The sequence below is a fragment of the Oncorhynchus mykiss genome, chromosome 3 (assembly GCF_013265735.2).
Source record: "Oncorhynchus mykiss isolate Arlee chromosome 3, USDA_OmykA_1.1, whole genome shotgun sequence".
Classification (NCBI taxonomy): domain Eukaryota; kingdom Metazoa; phylum Chordata; class Actinopteri; order Salmoniformes; family Salmonidae; genus Oncorhynchus; species Oncorhynchus mykiss.
Genome location: NC_048567.1, coordinates 12438898 through 12461293, shown reverse-complemented (window position 1 = coordinate 12461293; position 22396 = coordinate 12438898). Strand labels below are relative to the sequence as shown.

Below are 22396 nucleotides of genomic sequence, written 5' to 3'. Positions count from 1 at the left end.
AGGCAGATTGCGTCTTGCGTTGCCAGTGGTGAGAAAGATGGATCAGTCAGCTCCACCCCTCCTCCTGATGGATGGCTCCTTGGCCTTCTAACAGATGAATCAGCTGTGGAAACACTATAAAACACTAAGTGCCTTATGGCATTCTGGCCCCTGCTCTGCAGTCATCTGACTTGTTACTACCATTCAGATGTAATTTGCATAAAACAAACAAATGCCATTACTACTTATTGGTGTGTCCTTTAATTGAAGGCCTGTGTAGCGTAAACACACCCAAGTTGATCATAAATTAGATGTCTGACTGCTACTAGCAGCCAAAACAATCAAGTACGCTGGTCAATAAATGTAAATTGTTTTAGTGCCATTCACACCTGACACTACATAAATTGGTGTGCATGCACACTTCGATTCTTTATAAAACATGAGACCAGGGCAGTTTCATCACTTTAATCATGAGTTGAATTATTTATATCAACAAACAAAAGTCTCTCCCAGTCCGTCCCTCTCCCACATCCACTTCAAAACCGTTCCGTTCCCACCAGTGATGTGGTATGACCCTTGTGCAGGGCCATAAAGATCAGGATCACAACAAATTAAAACCATCTCGTGCCAGGAAAATAAAACACAAAAAATAACTCAGCTCTTCAGTTTAGGAAAACATAAGATTTAAAAAAAATTATCCACGCTCTCCCAACTCACACTTTTGTAAGATTTGTCAGTTCATTCATCCATTCTTTAAAGTCAATCACTCATTCATGTAATCACAGACAGAAGTAACAGGTTAAACCCATTACACAAAACACTTGTGGGACACGGGAGAAGGGACACATCACACCACCCTCCCCACTCATCCCCTCATTCAAACCCACCCAGATACAGCAATATCACCAATAACCCTACATAGGATCAGCCATTTATACTGTCGGGACATCAGCGAGACTACCATAGACGCAGTCATGTGAGAATCCCTTCACATCAATGAAAATAAAATGTAGTTCCACCTACTGGCTAGGATGTGTACTTGCAAATACAGGACCTTTATTGGAAAACACTCCCAAGTTCAGATCAAAGTACAGTATCTTGGAAGTTTGATTATTTTGCATGACACGGGGCATTGATGACTTCTTACAAAATAAACCCTTCAGCCGACAACGACCCCCCCCCCCCCCCCAGAGAAACAAAAATAAACCCCCCAAAAATACAATAAATAAAGTGATCATAATATTTGTGGGAAAGGCAACGAGAGAGAAATGGAGGGAGAGAATAAAAACGAGAGAAACATTTTGTTCTGTTATTCCCCCCGAGCCAGGGACTGAAATGAAGTTGTATTTACAGACAGACTGAGGAGAAGGAGCCTGGTCGCTGCTACACCAGCTCCCCTCTGCTAGAGAAAATAAAATGAAATTACAAGAACAATATAATAACAAAAAAAAAGAAAAAAAAAGTAATTGATATTTACAGTGAGAGAAAGAGAGGGAAGTAGAGGCAGAGGAAGGAGGAGAGGAACAGAAGGCTCCAGAAGTGGTTGGGGCATTTACATTTTTTGGGTGCAGGTATTTTAGATCAAACCATCGTTGTTCTGCGGTGACGAGTGGGGAGAGAGAACAGGTGTGGTTGCTCTAACGCATGGTGAACATGCAAGTCTGTGTTGGTGGGCCAGATGAAAACAAGGTTTTACTGATGATAAATCACTGATGCTGTTAGAATCTAGACTTACAAAAACAAGAGTGCTAAAGTGGGTTGATTTGGAGATGGAAGATGTTCCAGGGAAAGTCAAACACACAAAAAACCTCATACACACACACACACACTTACACTTAAGACCTCCCCTACATGCAGTGTAATTGTGCATCTAGACTGAATAGAGGAATACTGAGATAAGGAGGAGTGAAAGTGCCAAGTACTTTCAAAGCTGATGTGACAGAGCTTTGGTTCAAGTATGGCTATATGGCCATTGGTGTACAGGTGTGACTGGAGGAGCCCTACCCCTTCCTATACACACAGGTTGCATATCTCCACTGCACAAGAGATGCAGCGGGCCCCTACAGCTCCGCTCTACTCCCCTTTAGAGATGTGCAAAGGTTACTTCTCACCAACACATGTCTCCAGCTAAACTGACTGGGACAAGAGCTTATAGAAACTGAATATGTACATTCCATTCTTTTAAAAAAGGTCCCTCTTATTCAAATAAAAGACATTAAGACTTTCACCTCAATGTTTCTTCTCAGAAACAGTTTAATAAAACAGCTAGCGGTTCCCGCCTTTGAATTTTTAAACCACCTTTGTGATAAAAGCTTCTAAAAATCACCTCATCCAATTTAAAATGCCAGTTGAATTTGCTGCTGTTTGGTATCCAATTTAATAAAACAAAATAACACAGTTCTTCAATTTTCAGAACTAATTAACACTTTGGACTTGGTTTGGGAGTAATGTCTTGGTAGATGAACATTCCCCAGAGTTTTCCCACTGGCTGCAGGGACTGATCTGCCCACGTGACCATTTGGTTTTTAACCTCTACAATGGAAGATTGTCCTAAACGGTCTGAACTGAAACAGGCCTCAGTTTCGACGCATCCCATTCACTGGCATACATCATTAAAACAAAAATGGACTTTCAAATAAATAAAACAGTTTTTTATAAGGGATAAAATTTGATTAGCAGAGATTATAATACAGAATGGTTTCCGTCAGATTCACCCATCTTCTACAACCCAACAGTCACTGGACTACTGCCACCAACAGATATTTTTTTACACCTATAATGGGAATATTCAAGGGATAATAGATGATTTTGTAGTATTGTTGTTGTATGTGTGCGTGTATAGTTGTCTTTTGAAGTTTGGAGCCAAAAGGGGGTGGAAGAGTAGGAAGAGAGGGATGGGGTTGAGAGGAAAAGGGGAAAGACGGGGTGAATGGGGGACGGGGGGGGTTCAGGTGCTGTTGATGGATCCAGGTACTGAGCTGGGCTGGGCGGTACTGTCCGACACACTGCCATCTGGTGGTGAGAGAGACAGGACATCAGATACACACCACACTAAACACTTCAGTTCACCATCAGGTCAATGCTTTTAATATGTTGGGTTTAACATCCAAACACAGCAATATTCAATTAAAAAGGTTGTTAAATGTTGATTTGAAGCTATATCCCCTATCTTAGTCCTGTAAATATGTAGTCATCTAATAAGCATGTATTAAACATGTAATAAGCATGTGTCGGGTTGGCTGTGCTATACATACCGTGTGAGGCAGGTAATGTCTGTGCTCGAGCGTGAGGAGGAATGAGTGTGGAGTTCAACTGGGGCTGGATAGATAGCTCTGAGAAAGACAAAGAAAGACAAAGAGAGAGGAGGTTCATACTACACACACAGGATACTCAACATACACGCTTCAGACTTACTCTGGAAAACTGAGGGGATTACAGAAGCTTGGGGCAAACAGGGCCAAACAGAGGAGGGCATGGCTACTGACCGAGGGAGGGCCAAACAGAGGAGGGCATGGCTACTGACCGAGGGAGGGCCAAACAGAGGAGGGCATGGCTACTGACTGAGGGAGGGCCAAACAGAGGAGGGCATGGCTACTGACTGAGGGAGGGCCAAACAGAGGAGGGCATGGCTACTGACCGAGGGAGGGCCAAACAGAGGAGGGCATGGCTACTGACTGAGGGAGGGCCAAACAGAGGAGGGCATGGCTACTGACCGAGGGAGGGCCAAACAGAGGAGGGCATGGCTACTGACTGAGGGAGGGCCAAACAAAGGGGGGAGGGGTGTGGACTCACCGACGGGGCTGAAGTTGAAGAGGAGGGGCAGTTCTCGTCCGCTGGGCAGATGGGCAGTGGGCTGGCGCAGCTCTTCGAAGAAGGCGTGGGCGCAGGCCTCCAGGGGGGATAGCCTAGTCACAGGGGTGTACTCTAACAGACGGGAACAGAGGGAGATGGCCTCTGGGGGGGTACGCGGCTTAAACACCTGACGAAGGAAGGGGAAAAAAAGGGCATCTTGTTTGACTCATCTAGGCTGTCGTATTTGTTCCATTTCAAAATGTTCTTTCTCTAATATGGATCCCAATGGAAGACAATGGTGTTAAGGCTATTTAAATAGAACTGAGGGCACAGAGTACCTTTGTCCAGGGGTGTGCTTTGATCTGGGGGAATTTGAACTCTGTGTAGTTGGGGTTCATCTCTCGGATCTGCTCTCTCGTCGGAGTCCCCAAAACCTGGAAGAGTGAAAGATGCATGAAGTTTCTCCAAGAATGATCACTCCTGCCGTCGCCGCCAACGTCGACCTGCGCCCCCCGCCAACGTCGGCCTGCGCTCCCGCCGCTGCCAACGTCGGCCTGCGCTCCCGCCGCCACCGCCGCCGCCAACATAGACCTGCGCTCCCGCCGCCGCCAACAACATAGACCTGCGCTCCCGCCGCCGCCAACAACATAGACCTGCGCTCCCGCCAACATAGACCTGCGCTCCCGCCAACATAGACCTGCGCTCCCGCCAACATAGACCTGCGCTCCCGCCAACATAGACCTGCGCTCCCGCCAACATAGACCTGCGCTCCCGCCAACATAGACCTGCGCTCCCGCCAACATAGACCTGCGCTCCCGCCAACATAGACCTGCGCTCCCGCCAACATAGACCTGCGCTCCCGCCAACACAGACCTGCGCCCCCGCCAACACAGACCTGCGCTCCCGCCTCCGCCAACACAGACCTGCGCGCCCGCCGCAGCCAACACAGACCTGCGCGCCCGCCGCAGCCAACACAGACCTGCGCGCCCGCCGCAGCCAACACAGACCTGCGCGCCCGCCGCAGCCAACACAGACCTGCGCGCCCGCCGCAGCCAACACAGACCTGCGCGCCCGCCGCAGCCAACACAGACCTGCGCGCCCGCCGCAGCCAACACAGACCTGCGCGCCCGCCGCAGCCAACACAGACCTGCGCGCCCGCCGCAGCCAACACAGACCTGCGCGCCCGCCGCAGCCAACACAGACCTGCGCGCCCGCCGCAGCCAACACAGACCTACGCTCCTGCCGCCGCCGCCAACATAGACCTATAGTTGAAGTCGGAAGTTTACATACACTTAGGTTGGAGTCATTAAAACTCGTTTTTCAACCACTCCACAAATTTCTTGTTAACAAACTATAGTTTTGGCAAATCTGTTAGGACATATACTTTGTACATGACACAAGTCATTTTTCCAACAATTGTTTGCAGATTATTTCACTGTATCACAATTCCAGTGGGTCAGAAGTTGACATACACTATGTTGACTGTGCCTTTAAACAGCTTGGAAAATGACAGAAAATGCTGTCATGGCTTTAGAAGCTTCTGATGGGCTAATTGACACCATTTGAGTCAATTGGAGGTGTACTTGTGGATGTAGTTCAAGGCCTACCTTCAAACTCAGTGCCTCTTTGCTTGAAAATCAAAAGAAATCAGCAAGACCTCAGAAAAAAAATTGTAGACCTCCACAAGTCTGTTACATCTTTGGGAGCAATTTCCAAGAGCCTGAAGGTACCACGTTCATCTGTACAAACAATAGTACTCAAGTATAAACACCATGGGACCACGCAGCGGTTATACCACTCAGGAAGGAGACGCGTTCTGTCTCCTAGAGATGAACGTACTTTAGCGCGAAAAGTGCAAATCAATCCCAGAACAGCAGCAAAGGACCTTGTGAAGATGCTGGAGGAAACAGGTACAAAAGTATCTATATCCACAGTAAAACGAGTCCTATTTTGACATAACCTGAAAGGCCGCTCCGCTCCTGAAAGCCACTGCTCCAAAACCGCCATAAAAAAGCCAGACTACGGTTTGCAACTGCACATGGGGACAAAGACCGTACTTTTTGGAGAAATGTCCTCTGGTCTGATGAAACAAAAATAGAACTGTTTGGTCATAATGGCCATCGTTATGTTTGGAGGAAAAAGGGGGAGGCTTGCAAGCTGAAGAACACCATACCAACTGTGAAGCACGGGTGTGGCAGCATCATGTTGTGGGGGTGCTTTGCTGCAGGAGGGACTGGTGCACTTCACAAAATAGATGGCATCATGAGGCAGGGAAATGATGTGGATATATTGAAGCAACATCTCAAAACATCAGTTTTGCTAAAGCTTGGTCGCAAATGGGTCTTCCAAATGGACAATGACCCCAAGCATACTTCCAAAGTTGTGGCAAAATGGCTTAAGGACAACAAAGGTATTGGAGTGGCCATCACAAAGCCCTGACCTCAATCCAATAGAAAATTAGTGGGCAGAACTGAAAAGGCATGTGCGATCAAGGAGGCCTACAAACCTGACTCAGTTACACCAGCTCTGTCACAAGGAAATTATTGTGGGAAGCTTGTGGAAGGCTATCCAAAACATTTTACCGAAGTTAAATAATTTATAAGGCAATGCTACCAAATACTAATTGAGTGTATGTAAACATCTGACCCACTGGGAATGTGATGAAAGAAATAAAAGCTTAAATAAATCACTACTATTATTCTGACATTTCACATTCTTAAAATAAAGTGCTGATCCTAACTGACCTAAAACCAGGAATTTTTACTAGGATTAAATGTAAAGAATTGTGAAAAACTGAGTTTAAATGTATTTGTCTACGGTGTATGTAAACTTCTGACTTCAACTGTACGCTCCTACTGCCGCCACCAACAGACCTAACTCCCTCTTCTTTCCATCTCCCACCCCTACAGTTTGGTGTCCACTCTTCTCTACCTTGATGATCTCTACCAGTTGGTCCACTCCACTGTCCCCGGGGAAGATGGGCTGTCCCAGCAGCAGTTCGGCCAGCACGCAGCCTGCTGACCAGATGTCAATGTTGGATGTGTAGTCCGTGGCGCCAAAGATGAGCTCAGGGGCACGGTAGTACCGCGAGCAGATATAGGACACGTTGGGCTCCCCGCGAACAAGCTGCTTAGCACTGGAGACAAGAGGGGGAGAGAGGTGGTCAGTCAGAGAAAAATATATTGAGACAGTAAGACAGAGATCGATTTAGACAGACTGAACAGTAAGGCGGCATTTACACAGGCAGCCCAATACTGATTTCTTCTTTTTTTTTACCAATCAGGTCAGCCCTGAAAAATCTCTCTAATGACCAATTAGTGGGAAAAAGATCAGAAGAATTGAGATGCGTTTACACAGGCAGCCTAAGGAACACAGTCAGAGCCATTCAGAGATGGCCAGAGGTGCTCACTGACAGACAGACAGACTAACCTGCCGAAGTCACAGAGTTTGAGGATGGCCGTCTCGGGGTCCACCAGCAGGTTCTGGGGTTTGATGTCTCTGTGACACACGCCCTGGGAATGGATATAGGCCAGACTGCGGAACAGCTGGTACATGTACACCTGGGGGGAGAACACAGGACACATGATGTTAACACACACACACACACACACACACAGTTAGCAGCCAGTAGCACTGATCATCATAATCTCCTCCATTACTACTACAGTCATGCCAAGTGTCCAGACGGATACAGTTGGTCACCAACTTCTCTGCACTCAGAACAGTCAAACATTCTGGATGTATGCAACTTACTCAAACACATTACTAGAACTTGTGGGTTCTCTGCTTTAGACATGCCAGTAAAATGTTCCCATCGCAAAGCTTAGAGCTAGCATGGCAGAAGATGTGACTGTATGTGTGTAAGGGTTTCTGGCTGTCTGAGTGTGCGTGTGTTGGGGTCGCTCTATTGGGTCGTTAGCTGTGTTATTGGGCACACAGGGTGCAAGGGGGAGACAGACGGGTGTTGAGAGGGGGACGAGGTTGCCTGGCTATGGCAGGAGGGCAGATTTAGAGGGAAACAAGAGCTTAATTGCACACCACAGAGAGAGCGGGGGGGTGCAGAGGAGTGAGAGATGGAAAAACCTTTTTATTTTTGCATACAATATTTACTGTTCAATTCTAATAGTTTGTTGATATTGTTGTGTCTTCTCACTTCTGTTTGCCACAGCAAGTTAAATAAACAGTAATGTAAACATGTTTCCCATGCTAATAAAGCCCCTTTGAATTTAATTGGAGAGAAAGGGGCTGAAGAGTAGTGAGGGAAGAAGGGAACAAGGAGAGAGGAAGGAAGGGAAGAGATGCAGATAAAGAGAGAGTAGGGAGGGATGAGAGGAGCACAGGGAAAGGTGGAAAGGAGTGTAGAGATGCTGAGTGAGGGCAGTGTGTGTGTGTGTATGATCAGTATGCATCTCCACACCACAGGAGAGAGCAGCAGGGTGGGCTGAGGCAAATGGGCCATGAGACACAGATAGTCCTCTCTGCTGCCACGGGGCATAGCACACACACACACAAAGCTAACAGACAACATAAGTGCCCTTTTTAACAGACAACCAGCTTACTGCAAACAGAGAAATTTGGTTTCTCTTTCGCTCTAATTTTTTCAATTCTAAAACACTGAAGTAGGTATTGTCCCCAAGAAATCTGATGTAGGAAAAGCAGAGAATGGATGAGTTGGAAAAGAGAGGTGACAGAGAGAAAGACTATGAAGTATGAAGTTTACATACACCGTAGCCAAATACATTTAAACTCAGTTTCACAACTCCTGACATTTAATCCCAGTAAAAATTCCCCGTATTAGGTCAGTTAGGATCACCACTTTATTTTAAGAACGTGAAATGTCAGAATAATAGTAGAGAACGATTTATTTCAGCTTTTATTTCTTTCATCACATTCCCAGTAGGTCAGAAATTTACATACACTCAATTAGTATTTGGTAGCACTGCCTTATAAATTATTTAACTTGGGTCAAACGTTTTGGGTAGCCTTCCACAAGCTTCCCACAATAAGCTGGGATAATTTTGGCCCATTCCTCCTGACAGGGCTGGTGTAATTGAGTCAGGTTTGTAGGCCTCCTTGCTCGCACACACTTTTTCAGTTCTGCCCACAAATGTTCTATGGGATTGAGGTCAGGGCTCTGAGATGGCCACTCCAATACCTCGACTTTGTTGTCCTTAAGCCATTTGGCCACAAATGGGAAGTATGCTTGGGGTCATTGTCCATTTGGAAGACCCATTTGCGACCAAGCTTTAACTTCCTGACTCTTGTCTTGAAATGTTGCTTCAATATATCCACCTAATTTCCCTGCCTCATGATGCCATCTATTTTGTGAAGTGCACCAATCCCTCCTGCAGCAAAGCCCCCCCACTACATGACGCCACCACCCCCGTGCTTCACCGTTGGGATGGTGTTCTTTAGCTTGCAAGCCTCCCCTTTATCCTCCAAACATAACGTTGGTCATTATGGCCAAACAGTTATATTTTTGTTTCATTAGACCAGAGGACATTTTCCCAAAAAGTACAATCTCTGTCCCCATGTGCAGTTGTCAGACCGTAGTCTGGCTTTTCCATGGCGGTTTTGGAGCAGTGGCTTCTGAAATCAGCCAAGACCTCAGAAAATGCAGTGGCGGAGATCTTTGTGGTCTATACTCGGTCTTGTCTCAGGATGGTAAGTTGATGGTTGAAGATATCCTTCTAGTGGTGTGGGGGATGTGCTTTGGCAAAGTGGGTGGGGTTATATCCTGCCTGTTTGGCCGTGTCCGGGGGTGCTACCTGTCCCAGACCTGCTGTTTTCAACTCTCTAGAGACAGTAGGAGCAGTAGAGATACTCTCAATGATCGGCTATGAAAATCCAACTGACATTTACTCCTGAGGCGCTGACTTGTTGCACCCTCGACAACTACTGTGATTATTATTGTTTGACCATGCTGGTCATTTATGAACATTTGAACATCTTGGCCATGTTCTGTTATAATCTCCACCCGGCACAGCCAGAAGAGGGCTGGCCACCCCTCATAGCCTGGTTCCTCTCTTGGTTTCTTCCAGGGTTTTGGTCTTTCTAGCAAATTTTTCCTAGCCACCATGCTTCTACACCTGGATTGCTGGCTGTTTGGGGTTTTACGCTGGGTTTCTGTACAGCACTTTGATAGATCAGCTGATGTAAGAAGACAGAACGCGTCTCCTTCCTGAGCGGTATGACGGCTACGTGGTCCCATGGTGTTTATTCTTGCATACTATTGTTTGTACAGATGAACGTGGTACCTTCAGGCATTTGTAAATTGCTCCCAAGGATGAACCAGACTGTGGAGGTCTACAATTTATTTTCTGAGGTCTTGGCTGATTTCTTTTGATTGTGCCGTGATGTCAAGCAAAAAGGCACTGAGTTTGAAGGTAGGCCTTGAAATACATCCACAGGTACACCTCTAATTGACTCAAATGATGTCAATTAGCCTATCAGAAGCTTCTAAAGCCATGACATAATTTTCTGGAATTTTCCAAGCTGTTTAAAGGCACAGTCAACTTATTGTATGCACACTTCTGACCCACTGAAATTGTGATACAGTGAATTAGAAGTGAAATAATCTGTCTGTAAACAATTGTTGGAAAAAATTACTTGTGTCATGCACAAAGTAGAGGTCCTAACAGACTTGCCAAAACTATAGTCAACAAGAAATTTGTGGAGTGGTTGAAAATCGAGTTAATGACTCCAACCTAAGTGTATGTAAACTTCCGACTTCAACATCAATGTGTTTTCTTCTCATCAGATCCTTGGGGGAAAGAGTCCTCTAGTCAAATACAGTACCATTTAGGGTACTCAGACTTTTACATCGTCATTCCGTCCTTCTCTCATGACTCTCCCAAGACGGGATTTACAGTATTAGCGGATTAGTACTCAAGGGGGAGCCATTACCAGAAGGCTAACAAAATTAGTACAAGTAATGGCAAATTTCCATGAATGCTGCTAGCGAAATGTGCCAACAAGCACAAATGAAAATAAAGTAATTGCAAAGACAGGCAATCCAGCTCATAAAGTTATACATACGTAGGAGCTACCGAATATAATTTTTGGTGAATTTGGACATTTACAAGCAAATGTGAATGAAATACATTGTACAAACAAAGTTGACATGTTTGTCTGAAGGAAGAACAGTACTGGCTCTGGACCAGTATGTGAACACATTGCGTCTGTGTGCAGTCGCTCGGGCAACGGGCCTGTCTGCTCTGCTCGGAGAAGATGATAGCAAGTTCAACTTTGGTGTCGCTTTCATGAAAAATGAAGAATTCTGCATTTAGGAGAAAAGTTATATCTTGCTGCGCTTTGTAAACTCAGATCTAAAATAATTCTTTACGTAATTTCTGCTCGGCATCAGACAAATGTTGTGCTTCAGTTGCACTTGTCCACTGGGATGAGAACTCACTAAGGGCATTCTATCAGCAGACAGCTCTCTGATGTGTAGCTACTTTTCCTCAGTGTAACCAGCCTACTTCTCTCTGGTAAAACGCAAGATTAACTTCAAGCAAAACATTAGGAAATGTAGCCAGCTACATTGTTTCTATGATAAACATTAGAAATATGATGGCCATGCATTGGTTTATTTTTTGCAAAAGAATACCTTGTATTTTCATTGTAAGCTCATTTACAATGCAAATAGCTTTGCACTTCTGTTGTCATCTGATGAAAATGAAGCACATTTCTGCTGAATGTGTTGAGCCAATGTATTTTCTGGGAAGGAAAACTATAGTTGCATGTCCCTGATCCCTCTATTGAGGCAAAAAAATGAACACTTGACTGTTAATATACAGCTGGACCCACTTGCTCCCGCTTTCTTCTGTTCTATGTACAAACAAACACGGGACTGGCTTTCTGGGGAACTACGTTAAGCTTCATAACGTAAATAATGTGACAGGTGAAATGAAGAACACAATCCAGTTCATCTCCTAATGTATTGCACAAGTTGACTGAAGGTATTTACTTAAAGTAGCTACAAATATGAACATTTATTGAAAAACTTCATTTCCAAATACCCCGGTACAGCGCCCAAGCCTAGTACCATTTCATTTAAATAGAGAGCTCTGCCTCTAACAGCATGGAGCTTAGAGAAACGATGGAGGGGTGATAGGGCAAGCGAGAGATGAGGAGAAGACAGACAGACTGAGTGAGAAAGAGGGAGAGTGAGAAAAAGAGTGTGAAAAAAAACCAATGACAGAGAGAACGAGGATAAAAGGGAGGGAAAGTAATAAGAGAAACATGGGAAGAGAAGAAGTAGTGAGTGCATTACCTTGACGTATATAATGGGAATGGTGGTCTTGGCCTTGTTGAAGTGCCGGGCCACCCTGTACACGGTCTCTGGAACAAAGTCCAGCACTAGGTTCAGATACACCTCATCTTTCTGTAAGGGAAGAACAATAAAAGAGCAATGTTGTTGAATCCATTTTGTAATGTAATCCATTTTGTAATGTAATCCATTTTTTCACAAGTCTGGATTTGACTTTTTGCGGCATAAACGTGAAAATGTCAAATGTTGTTCCCAATACCTGGTAGTGTGACTTGTACATACCTTGTCCCCACTGGAGTAGAAAAAGTAACGTAGTCTGACTATGTTGCAGTGGTCCAATTTCCTCATGATCTGTAGTTCTCGGTTCTGGAGTATAGAAATAGCAAGGGGTGTAATTTAGGTCTCAAGATTTCATCAGTTGGGCAGTAGTAACATTGAGGTATGGGGAGAGAACATACAGAAATACACGTGATAGTGTGAGAGTGATGGGTGGGGGGGGGATGGTGTGTTTCTGTAGACTGCCAGTGGAAGTGAGTTGCACTGTGTGTGTGTGTAGACCAGTGTTTCAGTTGAGTCACTAAACCGAGTCGTGTGCTTGAGCCCGAGTCAAGTCACAAGTCTAAGGCTAAGTTGAGTTTGAGTCACCAATGGTGAAGTCCGTGCTCGAGTCCTGATCCAAGTGCTCAAGTCTGAGACACTGGGTTGGTGTTTAACAAAAAAGGAACACAATAATATCGGTTTATGTGCACATAAGAAAAAAAGTTTGAAAGCAAAGGAATGAGTCCGGGGTTCTTTAGACACATTTGGTATTTTGGTTACAAAAGTTTTTTTGCTCGCTTGTATTGGCAGCTTGCTAGCTTGATGCTTGTATGTCGCGCCTCTTGATTTGGCTTGGATTTGGTAGACGAAATCTGCCCAGCAACAGCTAGTGGCAGTCTGGTGGGAAGATTTTCATGTGAGCATTGAAATAATACAAAGATTCTCCTCCAGTTGCACAAAGGTCATAATTGCCTACAATATGCAATAGCCCATAAAAAAAAGTCCTTCATACACAGGATCAAACATTTTATTTTAATAGAAGGTTCAATGATGTCTTGAAGGGATGAATGGTCTCTGGACAGAATTGGCTATTGCTCCTGTAAGATTATTATTTCCAATAATTGTAACAGGCTCTCTGCTTTTTGTAAATCGCCCACTGAAAAGTTGTTTTTTTTATTCCAGAGTGAAACCCAGAGGAAGACTAGGGAAAGTGGGAGGGTAGAGCGAGATGACAAATTCAAAGACAGCCTACTTTTTAATACTCAAGGGGAGAGAGAGACAATAGCTAGACTTGTTTTCCTTTTAAACTACTATTGTTTTCAATTTCATAAAGCAGTGTGTGTTTCTTAACCAGGCAAAGCTAAATAGTAGGTGGTTACAGGGAAATGAGTCGCTAACGCGATGTGCAGCCTACATACCCCCTCTATTTATTGTTGTGTTACAGCCTGAATTCAAAATGGATTAACTATTTTTTTCCTCACCCATCTACACACAATACCCTACAAAATGAAAACAATAAAAATATTTTGCCACATGTACTGACAATGAAATACAGAAATATCTCATTTACATAAGTAATCTGTAGAAGCACCTTTGGCAGCGATTCCAGCTGTGAGTCTCTGGGTAAGTCACTAAGAGTTTCCACACCTGGACTGTGCAACATTTGGCCCTTCTTTTAAAAAAAATAGAATTCTTCCAAGCGCTGTCAAATTGGTTGTTGATTGTCGCTAGACAGCAATTTTCAAGTCTTGCCATAGATTTTCAAGTAGATTTAAGTCAAAACTGTAACCTGGTCACTCAAGAACATTCACTGTCTTCTTGGTACGCAAACTCCAGTGTAGATTTGGCCTTGTGTTTTAGGTTACGGTCCTGCTAAAAGGTGAATTCATCTCCCAGTGTCTGGTGGAAAGCAGACTGAACCAAGTTTCTCTAGGATTTTTCCTGTGCTTAACTCCAGTCTTTTTTATCCTGAAAAACTCCCCTGGCCTTAATTGCAAGCATTCACATAACATGATGCAGGCACCACTATGCTTGAAAATATGGAGTGGTACTCAGTAGTGTTGTAATTCTGCATTCAAGACAAAAAGCTAATTGCAGTATTACTTTAGTGCCTTGTTGCAAACAGGGTGCATGTTTTGGAATATTTTCATTCTGTACAGGCTTCCTTCTTTTCATTCTGTCAATTTTATCCTATCACAACCAACTCTGCAACTGTTTTAAAGTCACCATTGGCCTCATGGTGAAATCCCTGAGAGGTTTCCTTCCTCTACGGCAACGGAGTCAGGAAGGACGCCTGTATATTTGTAGTGACCAGGTTTTAGTATTTATTAATTCGACCATAAAAAATAAAAAAAGCATACATAAAACAGTGTATTGATACACCATCCAAAGTGTAAGTAATAACTTCACAATGCTCAAAGGGATATTCAATGTTCAATGCCTTCTTTCCGAGGCATTGGAAAACCTCCCTGGTCTTTGTGGTTGAATCAGTGTTTGAAATTCACTGCTCGACTGAGTGACCTTACAGATAATTGTAAGTGTGGGGTACAAAGACGAGGTAGTCATTCAAAAATCATGTTAAACACTTATTGCACACAAATTGAGTCCATGCAACTTATGTGACTTGTTAAGCACATTTTTACTCCTGAACTTTAGGCTTGTCATTACAAAGGGGATGAATATTTATTGACTCGAGGCATTTCAGCTTAACATTTTCCATTCATTTGTAAAAATTGTGAAAAACGTAATTCCACTTTGACATCACGGGGTATTGTGACAAAAACGCCTCAATTTAATTTTCAATTCAGGGGGTGTGAATATTTTCTGAAGGCACTTTGATCGGAGGCAGTACGTGAGCGGAGCCTGGCTTCCTGTCTGCCCACACTCAGCGCTTTCTTTCGCCGCAGTGCGTGTGCCAGTGTAACCGTTCCAGTCCAAGTGAAAATACACGGGAAGGTGAGTCCGAGTCACCAATGGTCGAGTACTTCAGCTCGAGTACTACAACACTAGCGTAGAGTGCCAGTGGAAGTGGGTTGTGCTGTGTGTCTGTAGACTTTGTACCTTAAACCTCTTATCCTGCAGAACCTTCTTGATGGCCACCATCTCCTGGCTGTCAATGAGGCGGGCCTGGTACACCACGCCGAAGGAACCATTCCCGATCACCTTGATGTCTGTGTAGGACACCTCCTGTGGGCGGTCTGGACCCTGGCCTGGTGTGGCCACCACAGTCGTCACCTTGCCACTGTCTCCTGGGGGAGAGGTACAGAGGTCAAAACACATTAAGGTTTAAGGACCATTTGGGGAGGGGGCTAAAGGACTCCCAGTATTTTAGATGTTATCCAGATGCAGGGACACACACACGGGACCATGAATCTGGTTTAGAGGCAGGAAACGTGGTGACGGTCACCTCATCCTTTCTCCAATCCCCTGAGGGGAAACACTAAAAAACAAATGTTCATCACCCCCCCCCCCCCCCCCCCCCTCTCTCTCTAAATGTCCGTAACCTCGAAAGCCTCTCCCCAAAGACACATAATACTAGCTGGTAATGAGCTGTAGTAGCTACAGTGAACCACCTCCACCCTGCCTCGCCTTCCCCGGCTCCCCAGGGGGAGGCTGCACGCCTGGCTGTCACAGCTCTGAACTTCGCTAACCTCTTCACCCCCTCACTACACTGGCCAGTACGGTTTAAATATGAGGAACCTGACAATATTGAGAAATGCATTCTTGCTTTCCTCTGTTTCTTGAGGTAATGGGCGATTTAACACAGTGGATTTGGTGAAAGTGAGGGCTCTCCAACATAGCTTTGACAGAATGTCAGATCTATAATTACTGTCTTCAAGGAAGGGAGGGTGCGTTTCTAAAGTGTTTGAACGGGGCCGGGATGATACCAGTATTGCGATACTCAAAGTATCACAATACTGGTATCATCACAGCCCTACTGTCTGTCTGATGTGCGACCTTGTGGAAAGGAAGATTCTCTGAGCTCATACAGTGAGTGACAGATCTACTTCGGGTCAGACGTGCAGCTCAGCTTGTTGGCTGTGTCTGTGAATGGTTGAGGGTGAACTGACTGACACAGCAGCACCAGAGAAGCACAGATTGTGAAGAGAGGAGGAACACTACAGTAGAGGTAGGGCCTGGAGCCAACGAGCTTGTCAGAGCCTGTGATAGCATTGAATGGACAGTACAGTAGCACGCCCAGTGAGTGTGTGCACCGGTTCCTCCATTCGCCTGCCTCAACATGACCATGCTTTCTCTAATAACTCTGTATCTCCCAGTTATATTCTAAAGTCTGACAAGGCCTCTTGAACAAAGCTGTGTAAGTGGGTGACTAGCTTAAGATTGTTGAGAAGACAAATTTGGATCTTCCTCTGCTGAAGATGGATTTAATTTGGATCCTCTATTTCTAATTGTAAAGCCGGACTATGTCAGTCTCAGGAATCAGACTGGAAGGGAGGGTGAACGGCAGGAGCTTTTGTTCAGCACTGCTAAAAGCATTAGGTGGGCTCAGTTGATTGATGGCTTTAAAGTCAACTCCTATGATGTAGACTAGACACCTCTGGATGCCTCTGGAAGGCATGTTGTAATAAACACACTGGAGATACCACACATAGCTTTTCACATACTAGTATACGAAGGGTCATCATAGCTAGAGGTAGATTTCACACTGGGTAGGCATTAGATTCATTGATTAATCCAAACCAGATCCTTACATGACTCACTAAACTATTCTTCCTTCTGAAGTCTCATACGACCAGAGAACGTCGTCTGATCTGTAATCATGTGGCTCACAGCGTTTGCGTCTGTGTAGCCCTCTTCTTAAGGAGTGGAGTCAGTGGGGAGAGTTTTAAATATGAAACAGCAGTGGCATGATAGTCACTTTAATAATGAATGCAAAGATGAGCAGTCAGACAGATCAGCTGTCAGGGAAGTGCTTTGGTTCCTAAAGAGGAAGTTAACACACAGGTCTGATGAGTATGATTGAATAAAAGAGTAAGAGGGAGAGAAATGATTTCCAGAACACTCAGACTTTAGTCTCAAGTAACTCATAACTTATTTCTAAATATAAAGCGAGTGAACACGGTCACAAAAAGGATTAGCGATTACACAGCCATGCATTACAACTAGAGGTCGACCGATTATGATTTTTCAACGCCGATACCGATTATTGGAGGACCAAAAAAGCCGATACCGATTCATCTGACAATTTTTTTTTTGTAATAATGACAATTACAACAATACTGAATGAACACTTATTTTAACTTAATACATCAATAAATTCAATTTAGCCTCAAATAAATAATGAGACATGTTTAATTTGGTTTAAATAATGCAAAAACAAAGTGTTAGAGAAGAAAGTAAAAGTGCAATATGTGCCATGTAAGAAAACCAACGTTTCAGTTCCTTGCTCAGAACATGAGAACAAATGAAAGCTGGTGGTTCCTTTTAACATGAGTCTTAAATATTCCCAGGTAAGAAGTTTTAGGTTGTAGTTATTATAGGACTATTTCCCTCTATACCATTTGTATTTCATTAACCTTTGACAATTGGATGTTCTGATAGACACTTTAGTATTGACAGTAACAGTATAGCTTCCGTCCCTCTCCTCGTTCCTCCCTGGGCTCGAACCAGCAACACAACGACAACACCACCATGCAGAGTAAGGGAAACAACCACAGGCTCAGAGCGAGTGATGTTTGAAACATGCGCTAACTAGCCAGCCATTTCACTTCGGTTACACCAGCCTCATCTCGGGAGTTGATAGGCTTGAAGTCATAAATAGCGCAATGCTTGACGCACAACGAAGAGTTGCTGGCAAAACACATGAAAGTGCTGTTTGAATGAATGTTTACGCACCTGCTTCTGCCTTCCACCACTCAGTCAGATTATATGCAACACAGGACACGCTAGATAATATCTAGTAATATCATCAACCATGTGTAGTTAACTAGTGATTATGATTGATTGTTTTTTTCTAAGTTACGTTTAATGCTAGCTAGCAACTTACCTTGGCTTACTGCATTCGTGTAACAGGCAGTCTCCTTGTGGAGTGCAACGAGAGAGAGGCAGGTCATTATTGCGTTGGACTAGTTAACTGTAAGATTGGATCCCCCGAGCTGACAGGGTGAAAATCTGTCGTTCTGCCCCTGAACGAGGCAGTTAACCCACCGTTCCTAGGCCGTCATTGAAAATAAGAACGTGTTCTTAACTGACTAGCCTAGTTCAATAAAGATTAAATAAAGGTGTTAAAAAAATCCCCCCCAAAAAATCAGCAAAACCGGTATCCAAAAATACCGATTCCGGTTGTTATGAAAACTTGAAATGGGCCCGAATTAATCGACCATTCCGATTAATCGGTCGACCTCTAATTACAACCAAACATTTATTTATGCCAGAGCTACAGTATCCCTTTGAGAGAGGTAGCTAGTCGGCTAGTATTGCTATGCAGTGGCTGGTCTGGCACTAGAGAATATTAATCAGATTAGTGGCACTGCCACTTACCCTCTAAAACAGTGTTCCTCAACTCCAGCCCTGGTGGCCCACAACTGCAGTTTTGTTCCAGACCTGGGCCAGTTTCCCAAAAGCATTTTAAGGCTAAATTAGTCTTAGAAGCATAGGATCATATGGTTCTAACAATGAACTTAGCCTTAAGATGCTTTTGGGAAACCGGGCCCAGTACTAATATAGACACACCTGATGCAACTAATTCACTGACCATCACGCCCTTCATTAGTTGAATCAGGTGTAGGTGTGTTAGTGCTGAAACAAATATGTGCAGTCATGTGGGTCCCCAGGATAGGAGCTGAGAACAACAGAGCAGTAGGAAGCTGAGAAACATCAGTAACGCTAAGTGCAGCCCCAGGATACTAAGATAATCCCAGTGGCAATTATTGCCTATGACTTGTCTTGTCTGACACATTTTGTCAGACATTTACAACCCTTGATCTTGGCTTTGCACTTCACTTAGACAAGTCAGTGTTATTTCCAGAAACCGAACAGTAGCGCGGCACCTTTGTTGGGGTTTCTGGTAAGTCCAGACACCTCCAGACCAGGAACAATGCTTATCAGTGGGCACACCCTTCTAGGAATGCAGTACTGTGGTCAGGAGAGACCAAATCAGACCCCATTCAAAACAGAGGATTACTGTTAGAACGCCTGAACAGAGACTCAGCACTGAAGTGCTGATTAGGTTAGGTGTTCATGTATACCCTACTGGCCTGAGAAGACATTTGACCAGCACCGTCATTTATCTGTCGCTCACCTGTTTCCAGTCTTCATCTCCCACCTCTAGCTTTCTTTCCAATGATTCACTCACCCTCCCTGCCTGCTTTCTTTGCCTGCCTCCCCCAATCTCTACAGTCAAATCCCTTCACACTGAAGCTTCAACATTTTCCCATAGGGTTCCATTGGAGAGCTGAACACATTCACAGTGCAGTCTGAAGTGCCATGGTTTACCCAGGCCGGGTCTTCAACATGGCAGGGCTATCAGAATAGCAGTCAGTGATCAGAATGGAAATTGGTATGCAACGTTTCTGGTTTTCAACTGAATAAATGTCAGCGGCAAATACATCTGAATTGATAAAAGTGTTAGGTTTAATAAAGACCCACTAAAGTCTTACCAAAATATGGGTACACTTTCAACCACCACCTGACATATGGCAGAGTAGACTATGTCTGTTTGACATGGACATTGTGGTGCAATGTTCCAGATTTGGTTTTCCCTAAGTCTGACTGTGTCAACACCTCCCTGTAGGTATTCTGCCAACACAGCATATCCAAACTACCATTGGGCATACAGTCCATTTCTGTCATTGCACTGGCTGTAGAAATTGGTGAGAATGAGACCTGTTGGAAGAATCTTCAATGTACGGAAATCTCAATGGAAATCTATCTATCAATATATGGACACGTGTGAAATTATGCAAATATAAGGAAAATCAATCATAAATCTTGAACAATGACGAGATGAGACCAACACATATTGTATTTGGAAATACGTGGTTATGATGATAGTATTATTCCAATAACAAGATAGATACGTAACGGTTCCTTACCACCCACATTATTGCTCAATCTAAAACGGTTGACCAAAGAACTGCAAAACAAAACTGGACTTGTAACGTTATAAAAATGACATTGACAGACCTTTGACACAGCGCACTCCAGCAATCTGGCTGGCTAATATATTCCTGCCATGGACAAGCTAACCAAACTGGCAAACTAGCACGCAAATTGTTCTTGAACAAGTTAAGCTAATTGTTCAGGGTCACAGTAAGCCATGTTGTATAAGTACCCAATAAATTACGTTATGTGAACTGAATTAACGGTAACCTCGTCTCCTCTAAATAGCATATATAGCTGTTAGCTAGGTTACCGGTCTAACGTTAGCTAGCTAACTAAGCAACCAGCTACATAACTTCCAATGCTAATAGCCAAGATTACCGGCTAACTAGCTAAATGAGGACGACGGTCAACCTTGTTTGATATCACCTAGGTAGGTAACGTTACCGCTGATGCCCGTTTTTTCCAATCTGGCTTCCAACGACAAATATCACGGAAATCTGGTTCCAATCTATTTTCATCAATTTCTCCCCAGTTTCTCACATCGTATAAACGTTTCGCCTCAAATGCTATGCTAGTTAACGTTTGTCAGATCTGCCACAATCAAAGCCCGGCTTGATCCCTCTGTCCCTTTTACAAAAACATACATAGCCTAGCCAGCTAGTTAGCTAGCTACCTAGGTTAGCTTTGCGAAATGATAACATCGACAGTTTTATCAATTTGTTTAGTTAGATACTTGCTGTAAATTATCAGTACACACATATATCCCGATCCCTTCGTTTTGTGTTCAATTAGCTATACTCACGGGCTAGTTTCACATTTCCGAAGCCAGTCGAGCTGCTCCCTGTGGCCTGTGAAGCCCCGGATTTTCCTGCAGAACTCCCTCCGGTAACAGACGATCCGGCGGCGGCTGAAGCGGCTCCGGGAGCCCCTGGAGGCTCAGCAAACGAGCTGGTCCTGGGCCGCCCGCTGCCGCTCATATCTATGTGCGCTATAGCCGGGGCAGGGGAAAAGGTTGTTACGATTTAGAGCCAAGCAGGCACAGAGTTGACCTATCTTTTCTAATGTAATCGTTACAAATTTAACTGCATTGGTAGCATATCGTTTTAGCTAACTTGTACGTCTCCCCCTTTCTTCTTCGCTTGGCACAGTGGTTGGACTTGACGCACAGCAACGCACTGGCTGATAGCATTGCTTCATGGGTAACGAAGTTTTGAGGGTAGATTCAACTGGGGCGTATTCATTACGCAAATTCTGTTACAAAACGTTTCTTTAACGTAAACAACGGAACGACACAGGGCGGGGCCTACCTGAATTTGGCCAATAGAAACTCTCTCTTCGTTGCAAAATGCAACAGTTTGCAACTGTTTGGACTAATGATTACACCCCAGAAAGTGCATTTACGGAGCATAGCGGTTACAAACGGTTAAAGTAAACAAATTACGAATATATATATGAATATATATATTCAATTAATTATTAGAAAATGCACACCAAAGACAGCGATTCATAGTGTTCTTCTTGTGCTTGTCTTGGCAATTGTAATGCTCCCCAATTAATTGCGAGTGAAGAAATTATGACTGGTCTAAAATCTAACATGTAATTTGTATCAAGTTATATATATATATATATATATATATATATATATATATTTATTTTTTATTTTTATTTTTTTACTTGGCATTGAGGAGTTGAAAACGTAGAGCAGTGCTTCCCAACCTTTTTCGGTTACTGTACCATCAACTGAATAGTACCCCTGGTTGGGAACCACATGTCGAGATACCCAAGGGCTCAACAACAGCATAAATACATCTCAAGCAACATTTTGGAAAAGTCAGCAATGCAGTTTGAAGATCTGACCCCTCAGACATACACACACAAAGGTAGATAGCAGACCAAGTTGATCATCTTGGCATGAAAAGAGATTTGAAAATCAACAAAATATAGCAGGTCCACATGACGTTATCACCAGAAGAATTGAGAGTGGATTCTTCTCACTGCCTGGCAGGCAAGCACCTTTAGCCACTCGTCTTAATTCAGACAGCTAAGGAGTTGGAGTAGAGGTGTGTCAGCCTGTGGCAATTCAATAACAATTTATAGAAGCCATTTTATTGTTGTTTCAGATTGCAGGGTTAGCAAACACATTATCATTATGGTGATATTAATATAGCATAACAATTATCCATTATTCAAAGTTTCCATTCTTTTAAGTTTAAACAAAGAGGATCAGATGAGTGCAGTTTAATTTGGTTT

The 22396-nt window shown here is 43.9% G+C and overlaps 1 protein-coding gene across 1 annotated transcript; it reads right to left on the bottom strand.

The window, feature by feature from the left end:
• Nucleotides 1–429: 429 nt before the first annotated feature.
• On the bottom strand, nt 430–21348 carry LOC110509831 (glycogen synthase kinase-3 beta-like). Its single transcript, XM_036969338.1, has 10 exons — nt 20949–21348; nt 15143–15330; nt 12326–12409; nt 12047–12157; nt 7201–7331; nt 6703–6907; nt 4110–4205; nt 3772–3958; nt 3234–3311; nt 430–2991 (listed from the first exon to the last, which is right to left on the bottom strand). The coding sequence occupies exons 1-10, from the start codon at nt 21121–21123 to the stop codon at nt 2927–2929; spliced, it is 1320 nt and encodes a 439-aa protein (XP_036825233.1). The 5' UTR covers nt 21124–21348; the 3' UTR covers nt 430–2926.
• Nucleotides 21349–22396: the final 1048 nt, after the last annotated feature.